Genomic DNA, 25,658 nt, shown 5'->3' on the forward strand with positions numbered 1-25,658 from the left:
CTATTTCAAACATCTTCAATAATTGTGCTCCTGGAAAATACAATTCCTGCATCTTCCTCTCATGTACGGTTCTGTCATCTTTGATAACCTAATTTATCTGGTATGATTTGAAGCTTGTTATTGTTTGTGTGGCTTTATTTTATTCCACCATTTCTTTGTTTTCTTGGTAAATGGATGCAATTGTAAACCACTCTTGGGTACCTCTGAGTAGTTCGCTATGTTCTCCCAACCCAGCTGCCTGTCTCTGAGTAATAAATGCTGCTTAGCCATTCTGAAAACAAAATGCTCTCAAGTCACCAGTTTTTCCTTTCCTCCTTGATATCTATGTTTTTCTTGTGTAGTTTGAGAATCTCTTTGAAGGTGTGTTTTGGTATTGATTATGATTTTTGTCTTTCGATTTCTTCAGTGCAATTAAAATAGTAGATGGTGATAGTAAAATGGAAAATCAATATTGAGATGAACTTTTAGCTCATTAGTAAACATTCAATTAGGTGTTTTGTATTATGGGAAAGAATGAAAGTGTTTATTCAGGGCAAAGGTACTTCAATTAAAGGAAGCTTCAATTTTTATTTTTGAAGATCTCAGAAAAAAAATTACACTGTTTTTGCTTTTATTTGCACCCGTGCCAAATCTATGTAAGCAAATATCTTCTGGAGTTAGAGCAATTAATTCCTACTGCCCCTTAATCACACCCAAATAAAGCAGTTTATAATAAGTCTTTCCTTTGTACTACGTTTGTTCTGCTGGAAAAAAAAAAAGCCTTCTTGCAACAGAAGCATCTTTGTAAGGATTATTTCTGAAGAAGAAATGAAAACCTGGTGCCTATTCAAACACATTAAAGGGAATACAATGATACAATAAGACTAATGTTCTTGTTTTAAATTTTGGTCTGTAGCCCCACTTATTATTCTGCTTCTACACTGTGCACGTAGAAATAGAGCCCAAAGTCGTCTATGAGGGCTGTTAAATATCCCATATGTGTGCCTGGAGCTTCGTGCAGGAGTCAGGACGTGGCTTTAAAGCCTAGAGGAAGGGGAGCAGTTGTGGAGATGTCTTCCCTTGGGAGAAGCAGTCTCCCTCTCACCTCCAGCCTGCCCTTGGCTGCAGGGAGAGCCTGAAGTCTATTCCTCTGCCTCTTCTGAGTAAGAGAAGCATCTATGGTGGACTCAAGGCAACAGTGAAAACCAGACTGGCAAAAATAAGAGGTTTGTTCCTTCCCTGTATGTTCTCTAAACTTTTATTAAGCAAATCCTATGCTGAAGCTGTATCAGGAAAATGCAAGTTAGGTAATGCTTCGGAAGGCATTTGTGAAGAACTCTAATTCAGAGCTCTCTGTGGGCATCACAGCATGATCAGATGTGATAACATACTGTCAGTGTCCAGGGAGGGATTTTTGCCAAGAAGTCTGGTGGAGAATACCCCTCCAAATGGCACAGTGTTTTGTTATTAGTAATTACAAATCTGCACGGAGAATCAGCGCTGTCACCATTCTGAGCTCCTTGCATCAAGGTTTTTTTGTGTGTGAAAATCAAATATCTGACGTAGACAAAAAAAGCATAATACTGCAGTAAGTATTGGATGAACACAGTTCAAAAGAAGCCATTAGTTTTTCAGAAACAGCAGCAACAGGATGAGATGTTGCCCTCCTTCTTAGATACCAAAGTGAAATGTTCTAAATACTGTGCCTAACTGGGAGGCTCTATGCTTGAATTAATAGAGAGTAAGTAACTTAATACATAGAGGAAATGGCAAGTATCTCAGAAGGCTTCTAATAATCTATAAATGCTTTACAACTTCTATGATTCAAGGGCTACCAGTAGGAACCTTACTGCTACCCTTGAAAGCATGCATACCTACTGCTTCTGCACAAAGCCCAATCCCTCCTGTGTTGCTCAGTGCTAAAGAAGATGAATTCAGTTAGTTTACCCTCTACACAAACTGATCTGTGCAGGACCTCAGCAGGCAAGTGCCTGCGAAAGATGATCTGCTCATACTGGTGTAGGACTTCTTTACCAAGCAAACAATCACTACAAATATGTGCTGCTACCACATTAGAGGTCACTTGGAACCCAAGCTGTGGTTTTAGAAAGGCCAAACTTGAATAATGCCCATAATGGGTTTGTCCAATAAACTAGAAGATACTGATATAAGGGAAGGATGTGCAGGACCTTTCCTCCGTTGGTGGTAAGATCCTTTAGTATCAATTCCTTGGCAGGAAAGTATCGTTCAAAGCTTTTAGAAAACATTCTAAGTACGTATTTTCCTACACTGCTGTTTGTCAGCAAGAGCTAAGCAGATACTGTAAAAATATCTGTGAGTACTGATTCAGGTTTGCAAGTTAACTTTCTGAATTGTATTTCTATCTCTTTTGTATTCCCTTCCTATAAATACTACTGCAGCGTATAATCAAGGTACCCATGGAATGCCCTTGCAATTGCAAGGAGAAGTGAATGTCTGCTCCAAAATTGATAGGGAGGGACAGGTACCTGCATGCTTAAATGTGTGAACAGGTTTCTGTCTCCCTCCAAACTTGGCTCAGTGAATTTTAAGGCTATGCTTTCAAAAAAAAACACATCAAAATTTTTTTCTTAACTTTCGGTGACTGGTCTTTGCATTTGGAAACTGACTCTAAGGCTGAGCTGGGAATATTGCAGAGATCTCCAGTGCTGCATGGCCTAACAGCCCATTAACCAATTGTAACATTCGTAGTTAATGAGGAGTTAGCAGGAGGGGTTTCTTTCTTTTAAAGTTTCAGGAATTACGAAGTAACACTTGGGCTTATCAGTCTTTGGTTATTTCCAGTTGCAGAAATAAATGAGTTATTTAGAGTGAGATAGATGCTGATTTATTTTTGGAATTATAATGTGTCACAATTCAAGACCAGATTAGGGTCAATTTACACTAAGACTGCTTTGAAACTATTACATAACTGAGCCCGAATAGGTCACTACGTCCTGCTCTGCATACAAAAAGCTTCCAGACTCGGTGTCTATAAATAAAGATCAAGCTAAACCAGACAAGCTGCTTGAGTCTAATATTGGGAAGCTCGTTTTGTGCTCCCTTCTGCAGATAATTACACCGGAGTCCAAGTGAGAAAGGAGCACGCTATCATCTGGTATATGCCATGCATAGCGAGTGAAAAAGATTCTTTTTGCATTCATGTCAGCGTTAATAAATAACCCTTCATAACTCTTAAACTCTGGGACTAAAATATGAGCCAGAGGAGTGGGTGGTGGTTGGCTTTTATTTGCCTATCTGCTTACCTATCATATTTTGTGTTGCAGTGTGAGGAGACAAGACATGATGGTGTGGTTTATTTGTGAGATGCTGTTGCCCTAGTTACCAGCCTCATATCAGGGTTAAGGTTGACAGAGTGGGCTCACTCCTTAATCTCAGCTCAGGTTGCTCACAAGGGAAAAGGCTTTAATGTTAACTGAGCCTGTCTCTGGTTTGGGGAGTTAGGCCTTTAACAATGCACCGGGGAATATTTCTTCTTTGTGAGTGTCACAGCTTGTCTGGGGAACGGGAGGGGGAGTCGTGTGGTGGGGGAGGGCGAGCCTTGCTACAGTGAGGCTTATTAAATTATGGAGGAGGGGACTGCTGGTGGGAGCAGTGCTGTGGGCTCCAGCAGCCGTCGGAGGAACCTTTTGTGTTCCAGGCTGGCAGAGGACAGGGTTTGGTTACAGACCCCTTCCACGCTGCTCGGATAGGGTTGCCTTGTGATGAGCACCGTATGGCCACAAAGGTTTTGCTTCTGCCAGGTAACAGAAGAAGACACAGGGCTTTGCTGTAGGTCAGCAAGCATGTACAAATCTGCTCTCCCGTCTCTGTCAGCCCTGTGTGCCGAGCGGAAGGATGGAATGATGGAGCTGGTCAGCAGTCAGGAATGGGTCAGAAATTATCAGTCCTGGGGAGGTAGCTGTTCTGCTGGAAGCACCCTCCTTTCTCCACAAAACAACCACAAAGATACTTCTTAGTTACCAGACACTGTGTGTGGCACACAAAGACATCAAAACATCTTGTTGAAGCAAAGTTTTAGGCGTAAACACTGTTATCAAGGAAAGGCACTGGAAGTGAGAGATCGTTATTCCCTGCTGGGCTGATCTCCACCTGTGTTTTCCCTTGTTAGAGGGGAGCTGTTGTATTCTCATAAGCAAAGGTGTTAGTGCTCACAGAGCAATAACCCCATTCTGCAGATAAACATATGGGAGATGTAGGCCTTTAGGTGGAGCGTGCATAACCGAGAGGCTCTGCTGACAGCTCAGCTTACAAAAGTGCCTTTTTAATTTGTTCTTGAGACATTAATTTCCCTCCCCACTGTTACTTGTTTTAAGCCATCCATAATAAAGGGGACAGTCCAGGATATTTGTGTGCTATTGTGACAGGTATTTCATACTTTTCAGTGTTCTGTAAAGATAGTGCCATGAACAAATCACCTGAAGATAAGGCACTCTGGGCTTGATAACAGTTATCCAGAGACATACAAATCATCAGTGCGGTTGCTTTTCATATCATCTTCTCCATATGCTTGGTTCAGCTGTGGGGTTGGTCTGTTAGCAGGGAGCAGGTTGCAGACCACAGGCTGCACATGTGAGAAGGCAAACCTACTGGCCATGTTCTTTGTGTTCCCTGTTTGCTTTCTTTCAGCTCTCTTCCTTGACATATTTGTTGGGTTTACACATCAAAATGAGGTTTCTTCTGACTGCCAGTCAGGTGAACTTGATCCAGAATCTGATAATTAACTTGTGTTTTGCTTCATACATCAGCAACCACTATAATCAATAATGGGGCAGGAACTGGAGGTTTAGCTGGCAGCTTTGCAGATGATGCTTGAGGCAAAAGGGGAGCAGCGTGGCTGTTGCACAGCTGGATTCTCTCCAGCTGCCCAGGTCTCACTTTGACAGCCTGTTTTGTAGATTAAGGAGCTGATTTGCAAGGGGTATAAATCACTGTAGCTTTATTGACTTTGCTGGAGGATCTTTCTCTTTCTCTCCATATGTTCATATGAGAGCTTGCCCCTTCTCCTTCTGTTTCTACTCTTTCTTTGCAAGAGCCAAGAGTGCAGTCCCTTCTGTGCTGGAACTGGGTGCTGAAACAGGGTGAGCGTGCAAAAACTGAGTAATTCCATTTGTGCATGCAAATTACAGTAGCTACGTACTAGATTTGTTATGCAGTTAATGAGGTGTGCACATTTGTAGTGACTGGGCACGTAACAATGTGCGTTTCTGAAGGTGTGCTCTGCAAATCAGTACTCGGCTTCTCCCTGGCAAGGAGAAAGGAGCAGCGGAGCCCAGGCTGGCATAGTTGGAGGAGTGGGATGGCTGCAGTGGATGTAGAGATGAGATTTGGTGCTCAGGAACAGGAGGGATGCACTGGGCCCAAACTGATGTGCTTTGCATACTCCTAAATGCACTTTCCAGGCTTTTCCTATCAAGATGATTTATAATTCTTGCAGATGGTGTCTGGGCTAATCCCCGATGAGAACTCTCTTAAGCTCCTGACAAATTTGAATCTGCAGCCGTGTATCCTATTGGGAGTGTGGAGGCATCTCTCTAACATGCTACAGAAATACAAATGACAGCGGCTGTGGATGGCTGGAAGAGCTGCCTCAATGTATATGCAGAACTTTCTTTTAATAATATCAAAGAATGAAATGCTTCCTTTTAATAATTTAAGAAGGAAACATAATTATTGACTACTATTAGCTTAACACTGCACAGTTTTCGTACCAAAGTTGTGTTGAGAGAGGATGCTACAGAGCCAAGAGCTGTTGAGATGCAGTGCGTTAAATGAGGCAGATAGTAACAGAAGTAGCACCTCTCCAAGAACACTTTAAAAGTTGGCCATTGAGTAACTTCAATTATAGAATATCTCAGCATTTTGACTGAATACAAATTCTTAGAATATAGCTGGATAACATGCTGTTTACTGCAGTTTATCAGTGGCTTTCCTCCAAATGTAGATGGTCACACCTCAGCAATTGAAAATATTCTCCCTGGTTGCTTTTAAAGAGGAAGAATAAGAATCAAGCAGATGAAACTCTGCCTACTTCAAGTTTTAATGATTTTTTGAGTAATATTAAGGTACTAATTGACTTATTCCGTATATTCTTCTTCATGGAATAATAGGAATCTTCAGTTAATGCCTGCTTAACTCCATCTTGGTGAAAGCCTGCATTAGACCAGAAAGCTCAGCAGGGGCTGTGGTGTTCCTGAGCAGCCAGCAAAAATAACCGTTTCATGTTTTACTATTGCTGTGGATGCACGGCAACATCTGACAAATGGTACAGGAGCAGTTCTGTGGTTGACAAGCCATTTAGTGTTCTGTACCTAATAAAACATTGAGAAAATACCTATACAGAGCAATATTTCTCATGGTGGGACTCCTCAGTTTCATCTAAGGCCTTTTGAATATCTGCAGATTGGTGGTTTGGACCTTCTGTTATAAAAGTTGTAGACTCCTAACATGATGTACAGGGAATGTTTCTTTCAACCGTAACACCATTAGAAATATTCGGACTAATTCAGAGCTTTATTAAGGTAACTTAACTCCTTTTCTTGTTGTGAACTCCTTCCACTACTGCTTTTTTCCTTTTATGATCTCTTGCATTTCTCCTGCGATCATCTCTTTTTCTTCCATCTTCTTTCTGTGCAGGAGAAATAGCAATTTGCTGACACCTTCTTTTATGTGCCCCTTGTCCAGCCCAGCGCTCACCCATGGCTTAAGTTATACTTCTGAAACCTTCTTTCAGGGCATTAGAATAACAAGAACCTTTCTTTCTAATCTGCTCTGAAAACAACAGGCTTTGTACAGAGCTAGAGCAGAGCAGCTTGTTTGCGTTTGAATACAGACAACTGATTGCAACCTTAAATGTAGTAATTGTGAGAAAAATATGTAAAAAATCTGGTTTCTTAAAGATCATCCAGGAGCAAAAGTTCTCACTCGCAACTGTTCTGATCTTCCTTGTGCAGTAGTAAGCACAGAGTAATTCCAGTGGCTGTGGTGGTGGAAGATGGATTTATAGTGGAGCATCTGCTACCAGATTCTGGCTCATCAAATACTTAAAACTCCAGCAATATTGTCTGCTTAAACAAAGAGTCTTTGAAAGACCCACATCTGGAATGCACCTGCTTTTGCCAAGTGGTCTAAATCTCTTTCCTAGGGATTTAATCCTGGTGCTTCAGCCGACAGTTTGTCTCTATTTCAGTCACTTAGTTCTCTGCCTCATGCATGAGAAGACAAGATTCAGTCATCTTGGTTCACATCCTTTCTCTTGTCTGAAAATGAGATCCCAAACCAAATTCCCTGTGTGCGGAGGATCACGGTGCTGTTTCTGTGCTGTCTGTGATGCCTTTAGCATGCCCTTTAGCATGCCTGGGTTGCAGGCAGGGCACAACTCAGGGAAATGCGTAGCTCGTGCCTGGTGAGCTCACTTGCTGCTCAGTACTGAAGGTAATATCACTTACTATTTCACCTCTATGTTTACATGAGAATGCCTGAGTGATTTTTTTTAAGCGTGTTTATTGCACGTACAACCAATGGCTGGATGTATGTTTTTGACCAGATATCAAGCTTTGAATGCCCAGCATACAAATCTCAAATATTTGCAACTAGCAGCTCCCAAATAACTGCAGAGCAGGAGCTGTCTGTAGAAACTATTTGGCAAATAATTTTAAATAATGAGTGCAGCTAAGATGATCATGATCTACTTGCAGACACTCACAGACAAGCATAACTGCTATGAATTATTCAGCCAATTCTATTCAGAATTATAATTTTTTTTTAGAACTATAATTAGTGATCTGTAAGAGGAAGTGAGACACAGTAACAAAGGTCTATTCTGCACCAGTTCTTCAAGATGAAAATGAGGAGCAGTTTGGAAGCCACAGGCCTTGTTTTAGAATTGTCATCTGCTCTGTTTACTGACAGTGACTTTTGCTGCTTGTTTACTGCAATTTACTTAGTTACAGCATAAGTTACACACGATTATCTTCTCAATATGATGCTAGGCTGGCATCTGCCAAGTTTAGAAGTCATAATAGATGCTATTAGTCATTGTGATGATCCAAAGGAAGGCAGAATGATTGGTGTGACAACAAAACTGTGTTGTTTTTTTATTATGAAATGAAAAGAGTTTCTAAACAGAATTTTGGACAGGCTCTCACTACTCAAAAGTGAGAGGATTTCAGTGTCTTAAAGGGCAGCAGGAGCAGAAACCAGGGAGAACTGTATAGTTGGTGGTCATGGAAACAGTTATCAGAAATAATATCAATTAACCAGTGAAAATGCACTGTTTGTGTCCTTGTTTGCTCACTGCACCTGAAAGGTAAGTTTAAAGTAGCTGCTCTTGGCATGAGAAGCTTCATATCTCTCGGGTTTACAAAACAGTCATTTCAGGTCACACCAAGCTGAAAGTGCCTTGCAAGTCCCCAGCTATAATGCTAATAAATGTTCTTTTGAGTTCCTTTGCCCTTTTTGAAAGTGTCTTGAAATACAAATTCTTGGGCACTTGAGATGCTTTATTTTAGCTGAAGGAAAAGCAAATAGTTAAAAGCCTTTTTCAAGGATTTCTAGCCTCAGAAGCCTGAAGCAGCTCCTAATGAACTGAATGGCAAAACTTCTTGCAGTTTAATGAGAAGACAGCCAGCTGCTGGTCCTACCTTGCCTCTGGTGGGTTGGTTGGCTGGGGGAGGCTGTCCAAGGATGCCACAGCAGGTACAAGTGGAGCACAATGTCTTTCCAGTCTTTAAAAGCCTGTGCAACCACCCCTATCGTGCCTGGTTTGCACAACACACGTTGCTTGCACAAGCTCTGTAATCCCATGGGTGTGTATGGTTCCAAGGGCTCTTTTGCTCAGCTGCAATTCAGAAGGCTGTGCAGTGCTCAGGAAGACAGTATTTTATTTGTTCTCCATGATTAAAGAGTATAATGTTACTCCATTGGAAGTAGGAGTGAACCAGATGCTCAGAAGCGTTTAACTCTATTTTACCCATGGAAATCAGTAGTGTGGCACTGAGGATGTTGTCCTGTTGGCTTTGCACAGCCTTGATACCAATGCTCTGGTTTGGTTTTATCCAGCTGGGTGGTTATGTGTCTGAGGTTTGCACAAATGGCAGCAAGTGAGGGCTGCAGGAACTGCCCCATTCCATCATCAAAGTGTTGTTAAATCTGTTGTGTAGTCTAGAACTGAGAATAATGGTTTGAAAGAGGAATTTTAGCTGCCTTTATCCATTGTGCAGTCTTTGTGCATTTGTTTATTGGATGTGTAAAGCATCAGCCAAAAATCATTTTAAAGCAGTCATTTCCAGTGACAGGCCAGTGTGAATCCTTGCAAGCACAGGATGACTATGTGGAAAACAATTATATGTGAGCATCCAGCTGAGATCTTGTGAGCCACCAGAAAAGGGCAGCATGTAAGCAGTCCTGTGATATGATAGCACGTGCATGTTAATGCTGTAGAAAACTTGTAAGGCATCCCACTGAGCAAGTTGAAGATGCAGAATTAAACCCAGGAATATTTTATCCCATAAAATGGAAAGTTAGAAATTTGGTCAGGATTTCAGTATCTTTTTCAAAAGAGAAACACCAAAGTTGTTTGAAACTTGTAGGCATTAAAGTTGTGTAGACCCTCTTGGAAACTGAAATTCTGGCTCATAGTATGGATATCTTCAGGACAGGACTGCACTGCATTATAATGTATTATTCAGCAACGTTTGCAAGTGTTTCTCGGCTTAGTTAAGATTTCTAATGCTGCTAAATAAAGGTATGTTAAAAGATAATCTATGCTATAGACCATGAAAGAAAGAGAAGTAAGGGTGTATAGAGGCAGCGGTATGTTGGTGCAAGGGCAAGGTCTGGAAGTCTGGGATATGCAGTCCCAAGGAGCTGCAGACACAAGTGATGCATGGTGTCTCTAATTGATCACATCTACAACAAGTATCACTCATATTCAGTCATCCTGCTCAGAACAATAATCTGTGCTGTTACCCTTCTGTGGTAACTCAGCGGGAAGCTGGTTTTGCAGGGCTGTAGTTTAGAACTGATTTTGCACTGAATGTACTGGTTTCATACTATAGTCTTGGGAACTGTGTCTTCAAGCACTGTGTGTAATGAATAATATATTATGAGACTATTCACGAAGATTTCTTGTGTGCTATAATATTAAGAATTTCCCACATGTGGGATTCATATTCATCCTTCTGTGCATTGACGAACAGCATAAGTAGATGTCTGTTGTGCAGCAAACACTCTGATGTAGTACTTGTTAAAATTATTTCCAGATATGTGGACTGCAGGCCATAAAATACCTCCTAATCTCAAAACATTATTAATGAAATAAAGTAGCGTTAGGCATTACCCACAAGGAGAACTTAAGCTCTGTGTTCAAATGACAGATTCCCTCATTGCATTCCCTAAAAGCCCGCACCCAGAGGCTGGCAGCTGGATGCTGAGGCTGCCCGTGTTGTGCATCGTGCTCTTTTTGGAGGATGTGTTGCCATGAACTGCAGGTGGGTCCTGAAATCTCGCACAGCACAATGCAAGATGTTAGCAACTGTGGTCTCCATTTCTTGGGCACACTTTCAAATCTGGGCACACCAACAGTATTAATTTCTGATCAAAGTAATGTAGTGCACAGTCCTCAAGTTTAATATGCAGAAATAATGGTTTCCACAGCAGATGACTGAATCCCAGCTAATTGATTAAGTGGGTGTGCGAGTGGGCAGGCTGATCTGCTGCGTGCTCCAGTCTTGAGTGAGTGATGGGTTTCTTGGTTAACTTCGGATCCAGACTGAGCTTGCTTGGCACAGCAAGAGGGAGAGGCTTTTTATTTTTTTTGCAAACGTTATGTTGGTGTTCACCTGGTAGGATTTTAGACCCAGATCTTATGTCCTTTGCCTCTCTGTGCTTCAGGTAACAGCAGAGAAAAGGAAGGGATTTCTTATGACTTTAATTCCAAACTGCCCTGGACTTCATAAGAAAATCTTCTGGAAGTTGATTGTTGGATGGGATTCAGCTCATGAATGAAGAACAGATTATGTTGATGTCTGCTAATCTCATTTTTTGTAGTTCTGTAAATCACTGTGACTTTTATAATGCCCCTTAAGTCTGATGTAAGTTTGCTGCCATAGATGCTTTACCCTGACCATATTTGCCAAAACTGGCATTGCTTTCCATGGTGAAGCACAGGGGTGCACTACATCCAGTGTGTGTGGGTGCACGTGTATTTGCATTATCCCCTGCTCTAAATGTGTCCTACTGATAAAGTCTCCCATTAAGTTACTTTTGGCTCTGCTTCACACAGCTATTATTCAACTTCATGAAGTTGGCCTGCTGGAAAGGCATGCATAAACCTGATACTCCTTTATCTTACAGTAGCTTCGTGGAGGCAGGGCTTTGTGGAGAGACTTGGGAAAAGGCTGTGCAGGAAGTCCTCCAAAAGAATAGATTTTCTTGCTTGATCAAGCACTGTTTCTATAGAACAGAGGCCACAAATAATCAAGATGTATATGCAATGCTATTTCAACAGCTTGATCTTTAAGGTCCCTTCCAGCCCAAGCCATCCTATGGTACAATTCTATGACCTCAGCTGATGGGTGCTCACAGGACTCTCACTTCGATATGGAGTGCTGCCAGTCACACCTCATTTGAATCATGGTAGATGGAGACTTCCTGTTGTTGATGGGATAGTGGGGAATGTTTTTCCCTTAATCTTCTGGTATTCTTTGAAGATAGATAAACAATGCAATTACACTGAGAAGTGGGTCTTCAAATGGGTGCATCTGAAGAACAGGAATGGATTGCATTCATAAGACATGCTTGTATTTATCTTTGTGCATTGCAAGTGTGCTCCTGATGTCAGAAGGTGTGTGTAGATGTTATCACTGACTTCTGAAAAGCAAACTCTGTTTGGCACTGGTAGATAAATAGCCTTGCAAATATTGCAGGGCTGATTCAAAGCTGAGGCTGTGGATGTGCAGTTATTGTCCCTTGTTTAAATATCTCTTTAATAGGAAAGCAGTGTCAGACACTTTCTCATAATGTTGAGGAGTCTTGCTATGGGGAAATCAGTTGAAATTCAGATGAGACCAATTACTTCATTGCAGAAATTAATCATGAGTGCAGGAATGGTGGGGAATGGAGGCTAAGACAAGGCTTTCTGCTTAAAGTTGCATGCAATTAACTATAAGGGAGAAGAGGAAGATATAGCCATTAGGTTTTCATTATAGGATTTGGGTTATTGCAATGTATGGTTTGGGAGCAAAAAGAAGAAAGGTGACTTTAAAGGCCTTTGGGATGCAGAGTAGCTAATCATTAGTGGACGTGAAGCAAACAAATTTAGAAAGCAGCAGCATTTTCATGCTTATTTCATAAACTCAAGGACACAATGCACAAGCGTGGTTGTTCTGTTGCCTGCCATCTAATGGCCAGACCAGAGAGCAAAGTAACCTGGTTTCAGCCTGTGGTCTGTGAATCACAGGGGGTTCTGAGGCTAAATACACAGAAAAATAGCCAGAAATGCAAGCTCTTGCACAAAAGTTTGTCTGTTACGCTGAGGGATGTTGTTACAAGTGGCCACAATAGAAAGCTGCTGAAAAATAGAGAAGAATTCTGTATTTGCCTGGCAATATATTGTTTTTAAATATTGCTGGTCTTAAAGCAAATACCAATCTCTTAAGTGAATGAAAATCATAATTTGAGACATTTGGAATTTCCCTTTCTTATGAGGAGGTGAATTACTCTGTTCGTTTTCTCCACTTCTCCCCCACCGACGTGCAGCAGCCCATTCTTTTATTGTAATGTGCAGGATATCAGATCTCACAGTGATGGGGGATGTTAGCACACACCTATGCCTTTTCCTCTTGGGCAGGCCACAGTGGCACCTGCAATAACTGACACTGGTTCCGCAGCGCAGAGATAGTGCTGGAGGTAAATCTCTGCCAGAATAACAAAGAAGAGATGGTGAGATGTCCTGGTTTAATATCCGCTCCATCTTTCTTATCTATATTAGAAACGCCTGTCAATAAGGATGACTGAGTAGAGCTGGAATTATGAAGCACCTTTCAGGTTCCTTTATCTCCTGGAGCAACATTAATACTCATATCTAGTAAAAGATACTGGCTGAAGGAAAGACCATTGTTTGCCTGCGCTGGTGCATTTGTTTAGGAAACATGCTTTTAATTCTGTAATGTTATTTGAAATGCCTTCTTCTGCTCTGAGAAATATCCACTTTTGTTGTTCTTTGTGAAACAGAAGCTGAAGATAGCAGGCTTGCTCACAAAAGCCCTGATTTGAATATGCTAATGTTAATTTAAGCATTGAGTTGCCAAATTTTCTTGTGAGGATTTTTTTTTGTAGTGTGCACATTTAATATTTGTGTATGCATTATTCCCTGTGCTTCTCTGATTCACAGACACTGAGTAAATATTGTCTTTCAGTATGATCTACAGCAGAAGTCAAAAATGACACTGCAAAATGAAACTCCTTTTCCCAGGTACAAACCTCCTTTTTCCTTTTTTTTTTTTTTTTTTCTCCTGGAAATTCAGGGGAAATTACTTCTGCACCCAAAGGGCTTAGGAACTTTTTTGGTTGGTGCTTCCAACCTAAATATTACAGATTATGCCAATTTCTAATATGGCATCTGGCTGGACTAATGGTGTGTGTGAATCAATTCCTCTCTCCATGTAGCTCTGCTGTTTTGAATGCAAATGGTGCAAACAGACCTCACCTCCCCCAGCAGGAAACGGTGATCAATGGAATGAGTAATAAAACTGTGACAATAGGAAACTGTACCCTCCCTTTTAGAACATCATCGGTGGGAAAGTGCATGAAACTCTTCACTCTCTGTAAGAGATGCTGAGAACAAGATCTCGTGTCTGTGAGATGTGATTTCTGCTGCTCTAACTGTAAGCAGAAGGTGAAATGCATTACTTCAAGTGAGGCACCAGTAAAACAGCCTGTTTGGCAAAAACAAACCTATCAGCTGCCTGCAAAGTGGAGGCTTCACAGAGGTTGCAGTGTATGAAATGCTGCAATTAATCGGTGTGGCAACAGTGGAAATCCTCTTCAATAAGCTGATGGCTTTGAAGCAGTGTTGCGTTGTGTTGGTACATCAAGTTGCCCAAGGAGGTTGTGGATGCCCCGTCCCTGGAGGCATTCAAGGCCAGGCTGATTGTGATTCCAGGCAGCCTGGTCTGGTGGCTGGGGACCCTGCACGTAGCAGGGGGCTGAAACTAGATGATCACTGTTGTCCTTTTCAACCCAGGCCGTTCTATGATCAGCACAGACACTTGTAAGGACAAGTAAGCACATCCTGTTGTAAGGATGCATTTAACAGTATTGACAAAATACAAATACTGAGTTCCTTTAAGTCTGCACAGGTGCCACGTTAGTTAGCAGTTATTGTCTTACAGATGCATTACTGCTTGCATAATGAAACACTCATTGTATCCCACAGTTGTGTTAAATTAATGCACGTGTGTTAGGTCACTGAGTTATGTACATCTCAGTCTAAGCTGAAAAACACCCAATTTGGTACTTACACAGTGTGAAGTGGACAAAGTGATAAATCAGAGAAAGCTGGACTACCAAATGCATTGACTATGCATTAAATAAAATATTTAACTGTGTTTAATTGGCAGATAAGCCAATTTTAGGAGAATGAACAACTGCCTTAAATAATCAGTAGGCAGAAGCTGTTGTCCTGTGAAGGACCGTACACTGGGGAAGATTATGTGCTCAAGAAACTCCACAGTGCTTTTGAAAGTGGGAGGCTGAATCTGTGGGATCTTCTTATTTTAGTTTATTTTGAGGATCCCAAATGAATGATATGGACTTTCTTCTTGGCTGAATGCCTCACTAGCATGTTACAACTGAACCCAAAAACCACCTTTCAGTGGGCAGCAGCCATTCTTGACATCCTCTGCACTCACTTAACAAAATGATCACCTGTATATTTTTCTTTCCTCAGCCTCCTCCAGTTAATTGTTAACTAGTGTAATCTCTGCTGGTTCGCATTAACGACAGCCTAAATGATGAGGTGTGACACTTATGTGGTGCTCAGCTTAGGAATTATTTCCCTGTATGACTCCATTCCTTCTGAATGGCTCATCTTTGTTAGATCAATGTGCTGGTAAGGGTTTTCCACTGGGAATTGACTATTGCTACTTCCATTTCCTAACAGACGTAAATGAGAAGTTTACACACGTTCAGTTTACTTTTGCTAGCAGAAAATAGGAACAAATCACCAGGAAATGAAATGAAATATTTCAATTTATGGTCTCTAGTTGCCAAAACTGTATGCTACTACAATGCTTTCAAGGAAACCTGATTAGAGACTGCCCTTGTAAGAGTATCTGGCAGAAGCATGGCTGAGCCCACGTGTTTGCACAGCATTTGTTACTACACACATCGTTATAAACAGACCAAACTTTGCCCTCTTATCTGCATCTATGCCTCTTGTAGGAGCAGTGAAAGTAATTTGTGAGCAATATTTGACCCTTGGAGAACAACGTGCATCTGCTTAAGGCCATTTTTTCATACCACAACAAAATGATTTAGCAAGTGTTTAATTTGAACGGTTTGACGTAAGTGTCTTTTTGAGTGCTTTATCAAGCTAGAGCAATCATCAGCTGCTTAATAAATATTGGATTAAAGTCTGTAAAGGGAACTAACACATGTATCAGAAGGACAAAAATGAAGGAGCCTTGCCAGATTCCAAGCTTTTCTCTTTGCTGTGTTGTGTGGGCTGCAGTATGTATTTTGCTGATGCTGGGCATCGCAACACCAATATTATTTTTGACAATAAAAACTGTAACAGGGGCTGTAATTCTGGCAGTTTGCTGGAGTTACACAGCAAAACCTCCATAGAATTCAGTGCTGTTAGAGAAAACTACAGGAACAAAACTATTAGCCCCAAACACCCATTACTAGCAGTCACAATTCAGCAGTACTTTTGAGTCTGTGCTGAAATGAAAAATCTGGGCTTTGAACTGTCAAGCATTTAACATGCTAGGATGTTAGAATAAGGATTTAGTAATATATGGTGATAATTAAAATGCAGAAAAGTAGAAAGTGTAGTATTAAAATCGCTATGTGTCAGTATATTTTTTCATAACAAGTTAAAGTAGTTATTTTCCAGTGCATATTCCAAAAACACCCTAGCAGTAATAGCATTCTTCTTGCACTGTGCTGTATACTGTCACCAATAGCTGTCCCTTTGGTTTATGTGTCCTTATTATTTTGAATAGATCTGCCCAGCTGGATTGCTGTGCTTAATTGCCATCAAACTGTGTCTCTGTGCCTTTGGGTTGACTTGCTCTCAATGCATGGCTGCACAGAATCTTCCTGTGAGCTCTGCTGCCCATTTCCTGGGTGTTGAATCTCTGCTAACCTTTGAGATCTCAAAGCTCTCAGGTTTTTCAGTGGAAGAACTCTCCTTTGTGTAAGCTTGAAGCGATACAAAGCAGAGCCCTCAGAGCAACTTGCTGACTTGATGTCCACTGAGACGTTTGGTGATCTATTGGTTTCATAACCTCAACCACAATTCGTATGATATAATACAAAGATCCCTAAGCAATATTCAATGGGTTCATTTTTCTTTTCATCCTCATAGACATCCCACATATTTTTCTTTTTTCCTTTATTTGGAATAATAATAAAAAAGTTTTTATGATAAACTGAAGACAAGCAGTCTTCACATGTTAGAGTTGTTGATAATATATGTGTATAATGTACATGGGCCAGATTTGGGAAACTGCTTTGGGATCTTTAACTGCCGCCCTCTATCTCATGTCATTGGGGAGTGCAGCTTGTGTGTTGGATCTAAATACTTAAGCAGTTATCAAATGTTTTGGTTTAATTACAACACTGTTTAGCAGCAAGCTAATAGTAATTTTATATATGAGTGCCAACTCAACTTTGTCAGCTTCAGTGTCTCAGTAGTGGAAATGCTCAATGTTTCAGTCCATAGGAAGTGGAAAACAGCAAAGACTCCTGCTTTTCACTTTTCTTCCCCAGGAAGACTCAAAAAAACCATGAGTTGAAGGCAGGGCAATAACGGCATGAACTATGTTATTCACATTTGTTTTCTTCAGTGCATGTAAATGGTTACTCTCTCACAGTCACACATTGATGTACACACACATTCCCATGCTCTGTGACCTCCACAGTACATTCTCTCCTGCATGCAAGCTAAATTTAAGTAAAATGTCTTAATTTCAAGAACAACTTGGGCATCCATTAAATCAAAGTTTGAGCATTTTGCTTTATTATTGTTCATCAGAGTATTAAGGCAACCAGTATTTTAATATTTACATTCTGAGTTGCTCAAGCACAAATTGATACAGCTGCAACAGGACTTGGAACTGGCAGCGCTTTCAGTCACAACTGAACAATTGTGTGGAACCTGTGCTGTGTTTGGTGCTAAGTATGGGTAAGGAAGGTTAGCTTAGCAAGAAGAGCTGGTCTGTCTGAGAATAACATCCTGCTGGTCTATTCGGATGGGTTCTGGATAACAATCAGCAGATACTCCTTATCCGCAAAAGCGTTTAACACTGCTTTGTTAAAATGTTTTTCCTTCTTTCCTCGTAAGCAGTCCTTAGTTGATTTACCTTCTTTTTCTTTAATATAAGAAAAAAGCAATAATATTCATGTAATTTTCAAAATTACACCTTTTAAAAACAAAAAAACCCCACAACAACCAGATTTCAGATTAAAATTGTCATAAATTGTAACTGTAACGTTTAAAATTAGCAAGCAGAATATTTGCTTTCAAGAAACTAAATATATTTAAACAAGAAGCAGACGGTCACGCTTGTTATAATAAACTTATGGCATCTGCAGCCTCTTCTGCAGGTGCAGGAAACTTCTTTCAGTTCACTATTTGCTTTATTCAGAATTGAGAACCCCATTTAGAGATGAAAATAGCAGAAAAGGTTTGGGTAGACCTTTATTATGAATAAATTCGAAGCATGCCAGGCTTTGCCAACTAATTCTAAAAGCCTGGGGAAGTTTTTGAGGAAATTCTGTTGGATAGCTATTTATTATCTATTCTAAAAGAAATATTTAAGTGAATGTATTAGGGTCATATTTGCTTTAAGAAATTAAGAAGTTAAGTCTACCTCTGGGCTTGTTTTGTTGCCCACAAGCTTGAATGCTGCAAATCTGGTACATTAATAGCACTTGTTTCCATGCTGAATAGGTAGCTTTCTTTTCACGTGTGTTTAAAATATGTTTCCTACGGTAGCTTTACTGGTGAACAGTTAAAAGAAACTTTTCTGTCACTTTAAACAGAAACGTTACCTGGAGCTACCATGATTTCATGTTTCTTTGATCTGATCCTGAGGAAGGTTAGATCATTCTGAGGATCAATATCTCTCACTGTTCTCCTTGCTTTCATGGTGAGCTGATGAAGGAGACCTGCATAGTGCACTGTAGTCGAGTTATCAAGAGTTGTTCTTATTGGAATTCCTGAAAAGAAATAATTTTCTCGTTTGGCCATTTAGTTAAGTTTCTTATTTATTTACAGCAGAGTTTAAAACAACAACAAAGGTTTTCATGGTTTGTTTTTTTTTTCTCCTGCTTTGCAGCAAGGAGTTGCTCATTGCAGGTATCTTTGCGTCTTTTTAAAGTGTAACTTACATTAATCAGTGGCAGTTAAGCATTGGGTTGCCTTATGGCGCCATTGAAAGAGTAATTGCTCTTCAAAGCTCTTAAATTCAAATTCCCTTCAGTAGTCCTTAACCAGCACTGGTGCTTCCTCAGTTTAAACATTGTCCCTGAGTTTGTTACTTTGGTCCCAGGAATGAGTATGCAGTGATGGAAGTTCTTCTTCCAGCCAAGTACCAAGAGCAGCCTAAGGGCCGACGTGGTGTATGTGCTTTAGACAAGCAAAGCCACTCTGGAACCATCCTTTATAGCTGCATGCAAAATATTGACAGTGTATTGATCCTAACTATTAAAATGTGATTACATAAGATTAATTTTCAATGATTCAATGAATCATTGTTTTTCAATGAATTTTGTTAATCATGCTTTTTATATTAACAGGCTACCAAGTGAAGCTGGATGCATAGGGTTCATAGTAATCTTGCAAGTGTAAAATAAGTGTTTGGCTTTAATAAGCTTGTTTCACTAATAAAAGAATTATTTGACCTACGAACAAAGACAATAGATTAGAAGTTAACAAGGCAGTTTTCCCAGGTGGACAGGATAGGGATACAAGCGTAGAGTAAAATGACTCAAGTTGAAGAGTTTGATTTACGGAATAAGAATTAACATGCAAAGATAGGGAATGGCAGGTAAAGACTTGGAGGGAAATGAACAAAAGAAATAACAGAACCTCCTCAGATATTAGACGATTCCATAATTTTCCTAGCAGAGCATTATTTGAATCACTTGAAATCAGTGCTGTCATGAGAAATAATCCTGTGTTGGCGGGATACTTAGTGAAGCTTAACAGGATGACCCAGCATGTACTTTGTGTGTAATGTTTATTACGCAGATCGAAAGAGGTTTTGCAAAAACAAAAGAGGTGCTCATGAGCACTGCATTAGCATGATTATATCTATATAATCATAGCATTAAATAGTAAGTCACTTACAAGCAGCAGTGAATGTGTCAGGGTTATATGACCTCTTATCTAAATGACCACTTCAGCAAATACAGCACTTTTAATGAAAATGGTAAATGTTAAATGATTCTCCAAGGTCTAATAATTACTTGAAAATGAGTTGACACTAGTGACATTCTTAGATGAAAGCTAAACTGTGCTTACTTTAGGACAAATGCTCTTTGCCTCTGCCCCCCAAATTAGAGAGAAGCAAATAAATCCTTCATTAGAAATGCTGCAGTGTGATCCTTCACAAATGAAAATCTCCAACTGTTGCTGTCCTTTACAAAATGAACAATGTATGCTTAGCGTGGTGTTTCAATGAAAAACTCAACTTTGAATGTTAAAATAAATGACAGGCAATATTAGCTTCAGGAATCTTTCGTTTGCTGTTCCATCTGAATGCTGCTATACCAAAATTATTACCCATACTATTAGGAAACCTTTGTAAAAGATAAGAATATCTGCACTACTTAGATGGAGCAGTGCTGCTTAGGGGTAGGCATGCTATGAAATTATGCAACTACATATCTGCTTTGAGATTTAGTTTGTGGAATCTGATTTCTTGGTGTGTTGAGTACATCCTCATGGAGTTCAGCATCCGTTGTGTTTGCAGTTGGTGTAGGAAGACTTCTAAATGAGAAGCTAAAACCAAGATTCCTGAATGAGTCTGCCCAATGGAATTCAGTCTGGCCGTGTTTTGCAGGTTTATGAGGGCAGGAAAGTTTGAACAGGACATGGTGGGGAGACTTTACATCTTGTCTTGAATGGTATAATGCCCAAAACCCCCCACCAAAGCTGTGCTCTGGAGTGTTCTTCCTCCTTTGTAAATAAAAGTTGAGACAGAAGGAGCATGTAAGAGCCTTTGAAATCACATGGTGTTGTCAGGAGAATTCTTCACAGCTGTATCTGAGTGTCCCTCAATTGCACAACTGCACCAGTAGTAAGTACATGTGAGTGTACTGCTGCAGTTGTACACCAGAGAGGAAAAGCATACTTGACCTACTTGCTAGGAACTCAACTGTGCCAAGATACTGAGCATAAATCTGTTGTTTTTCTATTAGATTACATTGATGCTTTTGCCATCATAAATGTATCAGTCTGTAAACTGGGCGAGGATCATCTGTGTTACCTTAGAGTTGATTTTGTTCTTTTTTAGTTTGTAGCTACGTAGATAAGTCACTTTCTATTTAATCAGGATGCAGAAATAGTTCAACCAATACCAGTTCTGAAAACAGCCTGTGTTTTGAGGTTAGGAAATACTTATATCCAGAAATGAGCACAAAGAAGGCTTTTGGTTACTGTTTGCTGGGCTGTGAGCTTCTGGGCTTGCATCTATTCTGTGTACAAGGGCATGTTTTGCTTAGCATGCCCAGGCATGCAAAACAGTTGTCCAGATTTTCTGAAAACGAAGTAACATTCAAGTTTCGTTCTTAGTGTTGTTTCTACTTGCAAAACTGCTGGCAGTGCAGTGTGTTTTTGAGGGTGTTGTAGAAGTGAACCAAATTTCAGCCAAGGTCACTGAGTTGTCTGATCTGTGAGGAATGATTCAAAGATCAACCTGAAGCCTAGCTTCTGAAAACTGGTTTCTGTGATGAGTTTTGCTTTGGCTTGTGGTTTTGCATCCCAACCAAAGACTGCATGACAAGAGTCTTCCTTTTCCTCACCCCGTAACGCAGTTTAAAGAACTTCTGAGTGTTCAGTAGAACCAAGGAATGGTTCCCAACAACGGAAGCCCAACTTAGTAGACACATCACTCCTTGTTTGCTCTTTCCTGACTTTTCAGAAGAATCAAGGCAGCAGTGAATTTGTGCGAATACAAAGGATTTGGGGCTGAAAAACACCTGTCAAAACAACAGCTTAGTGCCACGTGTTCTGCCTTCTGTAACCTGCTGAGTGATGCTCAAGCTATGGTGCTGAAAAATGAGATGCCATTTAGTCAGACAAGGAGATAATTAGCAATGCTTAAGTTCTGAAGCTACATGAAGGTTGCACTATGAGTTATTTCATCAGCTTATGCTTTCTGTGTCCCATGGACCTGAACCGTAGCCTGCATCACGGGGGCACCAGGACACGGCTACAAGCTGTGCTGCTCTGCCTTACAACCTGACACGTGCTCCTGGGAACGTCTTCATAAAGCACTGCAAGCAGACTGCTTCATCGCCTCGCAGTCTCCGCAGTATTGGGTTCACTGCACTGGGGAAAGCCGAGGGTGCTTTACCTTCTGCATTGACAACCATAGTCGCCACGACCCCCTTTGTGCGCTTGAATCTTTTTTAGGGTTTCCTCCGTTTCAGCCTACGGGTAGAGAGCACACCACAGCACCACAGCTCCCGCCCGGCCGCCCCACCCCGGGGTCCGCCCGCAGCCCCCGCCCTCCCCAGCGCCGTTCCCGTCCCGGGGCAGCGGGAGGAGCAGCGCCATTACCATGGCCGGGCCGTTGGGGGGAGCGGCGGAAGTGACGGCGGGAGCGGAGCGGTGCGGCTCGGGACGAGGCGGGAAGCGGCGGCTGGCTGTCGTCGGAATGGCCTTTCACTGCTCGAGCTGGCGAACTGCAGAAGTGTGAAACTGAATTACAGGACTGACGCGTAGGGTGACAGGTTGGAAGGGACAGAGGTGATCCTGGCCCCAGTAACCAGGCAGGCAGTTCCAGTGGCCCAGAAGTTTCTCTCAACACTGCTGCTTTCCTTCATGGAGGCACGATGCTTCAGTCTTTCTGAAACCAGTGCAAATATCAGCTTGGCTTTGCAAACAAAACACACACACACACACAAAAAAAAAAAAAAAAAAACAAAAAAAACAACAACCCACCAAACAGTACGTGAAGTGGCAGCTAGCACGATATAGGAGCGCTCTTGTAAGTGTTATTTATGCTGAGGATGAAAGGATGAAACGTGAGGACCCTCACAGGTGCTCAGGTTGGGCTTGGCTCAGATTTAGACTTGTAACAGTAAATGAAGATATTTTCTTGAAATACTGAGAATTCAGATTCCAAGCAACAGGTATATAGATATATATATATATATATATCTTGGACACAGTAGTGAATACAATATTAGGACTGGGGTGTTGCTGCTTGAGAAACAGAAGTGCTTCCTAGCCTTGGGAGTGCTTCCCAGTGAGTTTGAATATGTTAGCAAAAGCAGCAAGTGAACCCCTTAGATATCAGATGCTTGGACTAAGAGTGTGGTGTTTGAACTCTTAAAATTTCTGATTGCCAATTAATTTTGAGGCAAAACATCAACAGAAAGGTAGAAAATACTTAGAGCTATTTCTGTATTCTTTTCTTCAGGCTGTGGCAGAAGATGCAATTCTGCTCATGGGAACGAGGAAGAGGACTGCTGGTAAGTCCATGGGAATTTAAATCCTTCCTTGCTTCTTGAACCTGGAGACCCAGGAAGAGGGAGGGAGGAGAGAAGTGCTGTGTCACTGGATGCACTGTGCTATGCAAGTGCTGTAAACAGTCTTGCTTTGCTGCTGGTCATTATGAAACAGCATAAATTAATTCAATTCGGGAAAAACATTGCTGTTATGACTGATAATTTTGATATCAGGTAACTCTAAAGCTCTGCAAGCTGTTATTGTAGCTTCCCTGCTTCCTTCCTTGACCGTACTTAGGATCTCTAGAAGTTTTCAGTTTTGTTGGACTATAAAGTGAAATGAATCAGTGTCTGATTGGTAATAATACAGGAAAAGCTGAAAAAATTAGCTGTTTGTTTTTATTTCTAGCTAAATAGCCATGATGGAAATTCAGTGGAATCAGTTCATGTACCATAGTAGTTGAAAGCTTGGAGTCCGCTCGTAGATTTTTAGCTCACAGCCCTTATGAATATATACAATAAATAAATGGTTTGATACAAGGTGATTATTTTGATGCCGTTCTGAAAGAAAGAGAAATGCAAAATGTGTTCATGTGAACTAGAAGTCTGAAATCTTTAGCACAGATGCGTCGCTAGAAATTACGTTGCTTATCAGTCATGCATCAACCATTGAATGGGGGATACAGATGGGGTTTATTGCTCACAAGATCAGTGGGGTGATGCAATCTCTTCTGTGCTAAAGGTAAAAGCGACCTTCCCCAGGAGCTGCTGACTTGGAATGGTGCTCACTGCTGTTTCAGTGTGCCGTGGGTGGGCTCTGAGTCCTTATGTCAACTGAAGAAGTTCTTATATATTTCTGACTTGCACACTTGTGGTGAATGATCTGCAATAGTTGAAATCCATTAAATAAATGATGAACTGCAAGGTATTAATTTGCTAACGCGAGCAAATTGAATTTGGTTGTTGCTCCTGAGGGTCAGTGAGAAGACATTTCCTGCAGTGGAGCTTCTTGTGTGCTGTTTTTTAGTGGTCTTATACTATAGGTGCACTTTTCCTATATAAAACTATGCAGAGTAGTATCGAGGGCTTGAAAAAATCTTCAGGAGAAATTTGAGCGAACTGTTGCTGTACTGGGTAATGATATCTCCTCGTTAATTTATTTTATGGACTCTGTGGGAACGTGCTCTGGTGTTTCAGTTGGTGTTAAGATTGAAATTAAGATTGAATCAATTTATAATGTCACAATAATTGGGTAGGAAAGCGCTTTAATAAAGCAGCTGCTTAACCATGAAAGGAAGATTCTGTCAGTTTTTGGTGCATACAGGTGGAATCATTCAGTGTTTTGTTTAAAAAAATCTTTCACAATCTCACTGTCTGTTAACAAAGTTTGATTTTAATCCTCTGTTACCTCAACGAATTCAAATATTATAAACTGAAGAAATACGTTTAAATTGTCTGCCGTGTTCCGCATATGCCTACGGTTTTTAAAAGCTACTGTGTAAGTGAATGGTAAAATGGAAATTCACTCAAAACCTCTGTGTTTAAAGATTCCTTTCCCAACTTTCGAGAGCAGTTTCCCATGCTTTTTCCCCGCTGTGTGAGGAATTTACAGCTTAAATCCTCTAGATGGTGCTACAGCTATAGCATATTCCAGTGAAGTCGATGGTAAGTTTGGATGAAATCCTTGGGCTTGCTGAAAGGCCATCCCGTTTAAGTCGCGTATTGTACGAAAGGATTACCGACTTCAGCTAGGCTGCCGTTTCGAGGTTTATGCACGGTATGATCAGCACAGGTTGATTACTTATCCTCAGATAGGTAAGAACAGAGCAAGGACTTTAGAGATATCGGAGACTTGCAGGAACTGTTCTGTGGTCAGATTATCCCCTCCTCGCCCCAAGTGCCTGTAACGCGCCTCCGTAGTGCATCCATCCCTGGAGTGCTGCTGTGGGCAGAGGTGTCCAACTGCAGCCTGCCGTGCTGAGTAAGTGACAGCAATAAGGGCCTCTTAAGGCATCCAGCAGATGTTACTGCTTTTGTATGCTAATGGAAACTTTACGAACCATTCTGTTCCTTCTGAGAGCTGATGTAAGTACATGAAAATCGCTTCCTTATATCAAGAGCAAATTGATAATAGCCTTGGTTCACTTGTAGAGGCACTTTATTTGATAATTGCTGAAAGCTTATGCAGAGCTTCGTCAAAATTAATATTTGGTATTCTGCCAGCTTTCCATGTACTGAAGCAGCTGAGCAAAGTCTGAGTTGTGAGGACTTTGCTACCTGTGTTTTTAAGCCCTCTGTTTTGGAGTTGGGGCTGGGATGTGAATCTGCTCTATTGTGTTTCCTTTCTCACCTGTGTTCTCAAGGTAGCCACTCACAGTCCCTGCTGCTGTGGTTATTTCAGTGTGTAGTTTATTCACAAGCTCATCGGAAAGAAACATCAGCTCATCAGTGGTGCTCCCAAACATGGGAGCGTTGGATGGCCAAATGTGTTTTGTGTGTTCTTCCATGAATATATAATAACAAAGAATTGTACATCGCAAAGGAAGATGCTGTGCAATATACACTAATGTTCCATAGTCCTGCTCTGGTAGGAGAATACTCTCTGAAGCAATAAAAATGTAGAGAATGGCTCTGATGATGGCTGAATCGTACTGAGGTTAATACTGTTGCTGCTGATGAGGGCTGTGTTGTTCTTTAACTTGCATGGAGACAAGAATAATGAAAACACA

General features: G+C 41.0%; 1 protein-coding gene and 1 long non-coding RNA gene across 3 annotated transcripts in view; one reads left to right on the forward strand and one right to left on the reverse strand.

Annotated features, from left to right (window-relative positions):
* Positions 1 to 17,284: 17,284 nt before the first annotated feature.
* Positions 17,285 to 22,056, reverse strand: DYNLRB2 (dynein light chain roadblock-type 2). 2 transcript variants are annotated; one of them, XM_042877139.1, is made up of 4 exons: positions 22,037 to 22,056; positions 21,831 to 21,907; positions 18,301 to 18,468; positions 17,285 to 17,618 (listed from the first exon to the last, which is right to left on the reverse strand). In XM_042877139.1, exons 2-4 carry the CDS (start codon positions 21,847 to 21,849, stop codon positions 17,491 to 17,493), a joined length of 315 nt encoding a protein of 104 aa, XP_042733073.1. In that variant the 5' UTR covers positions 21,850 to 21,907; positions 22,037 to 22,056; the 3' UTR covers positions 17,285 to 17,490. The 2 variants fall into 2 exon arrangements, with proteins under 2 accessions (XP_042733073.1, XP_042733072.1); XM_042877138.1 differs by lacking the exons at positions 21,831 to 21,907; positions 22,037 to 22,056 and having other exon boundaries at positions 18,301 to 18,513.
* Positions 22,057 to 22,900: 844 nt separating this feature from the next.
* LOC122183315 overlaps positions 22,901 to 25,658 on the forward strand; it is a 178,440-nt gene continuing 175,682 nt past the window's right edge. The window contains exon 1 of the long non-coding RNA XR_006180219.1: positions 22,901 to 22,953. This is a non-coding gene — a long non-coding RNA (uncharacterized LOC122183315). The remainder of the gene's footprint in view (positions 22,954 to 25,658) is intronic.

Source organism: Lagopus leucura, unplaced genomic scaffold (assembly GCF_019238085.1).
Source record: "Lagopus leucura isolate 7727_CA_CO unplaced genomic scaffold, USGS_WTPT01 Super-Scaffold_100017, whole genome shotgun sequence".
Lineage (NCBI taxonomy): Eukaryota > Metazoa > Chordata > Aves > Galliformes > Phasianidae > Lagopus > Lagopus leucura.

Excerpts from the sequence above, each read along its gene's own strand:
- DYNLRB2 (XM_042877138.1), bottom strand. The coding sequence starts at position 18,499 with ATGGCCAAACGAGAAAATTATTTCTTTTCAGGAATTCCAATAAGAACA. Across the intron at positions 17,619-18,300 it reads TGAAATCATGGTAGCTCCAG|AAAAAGAAGGTAAATCAACT; the intron begins GTAACGTTTCTG and ends CTTATATTAAAG.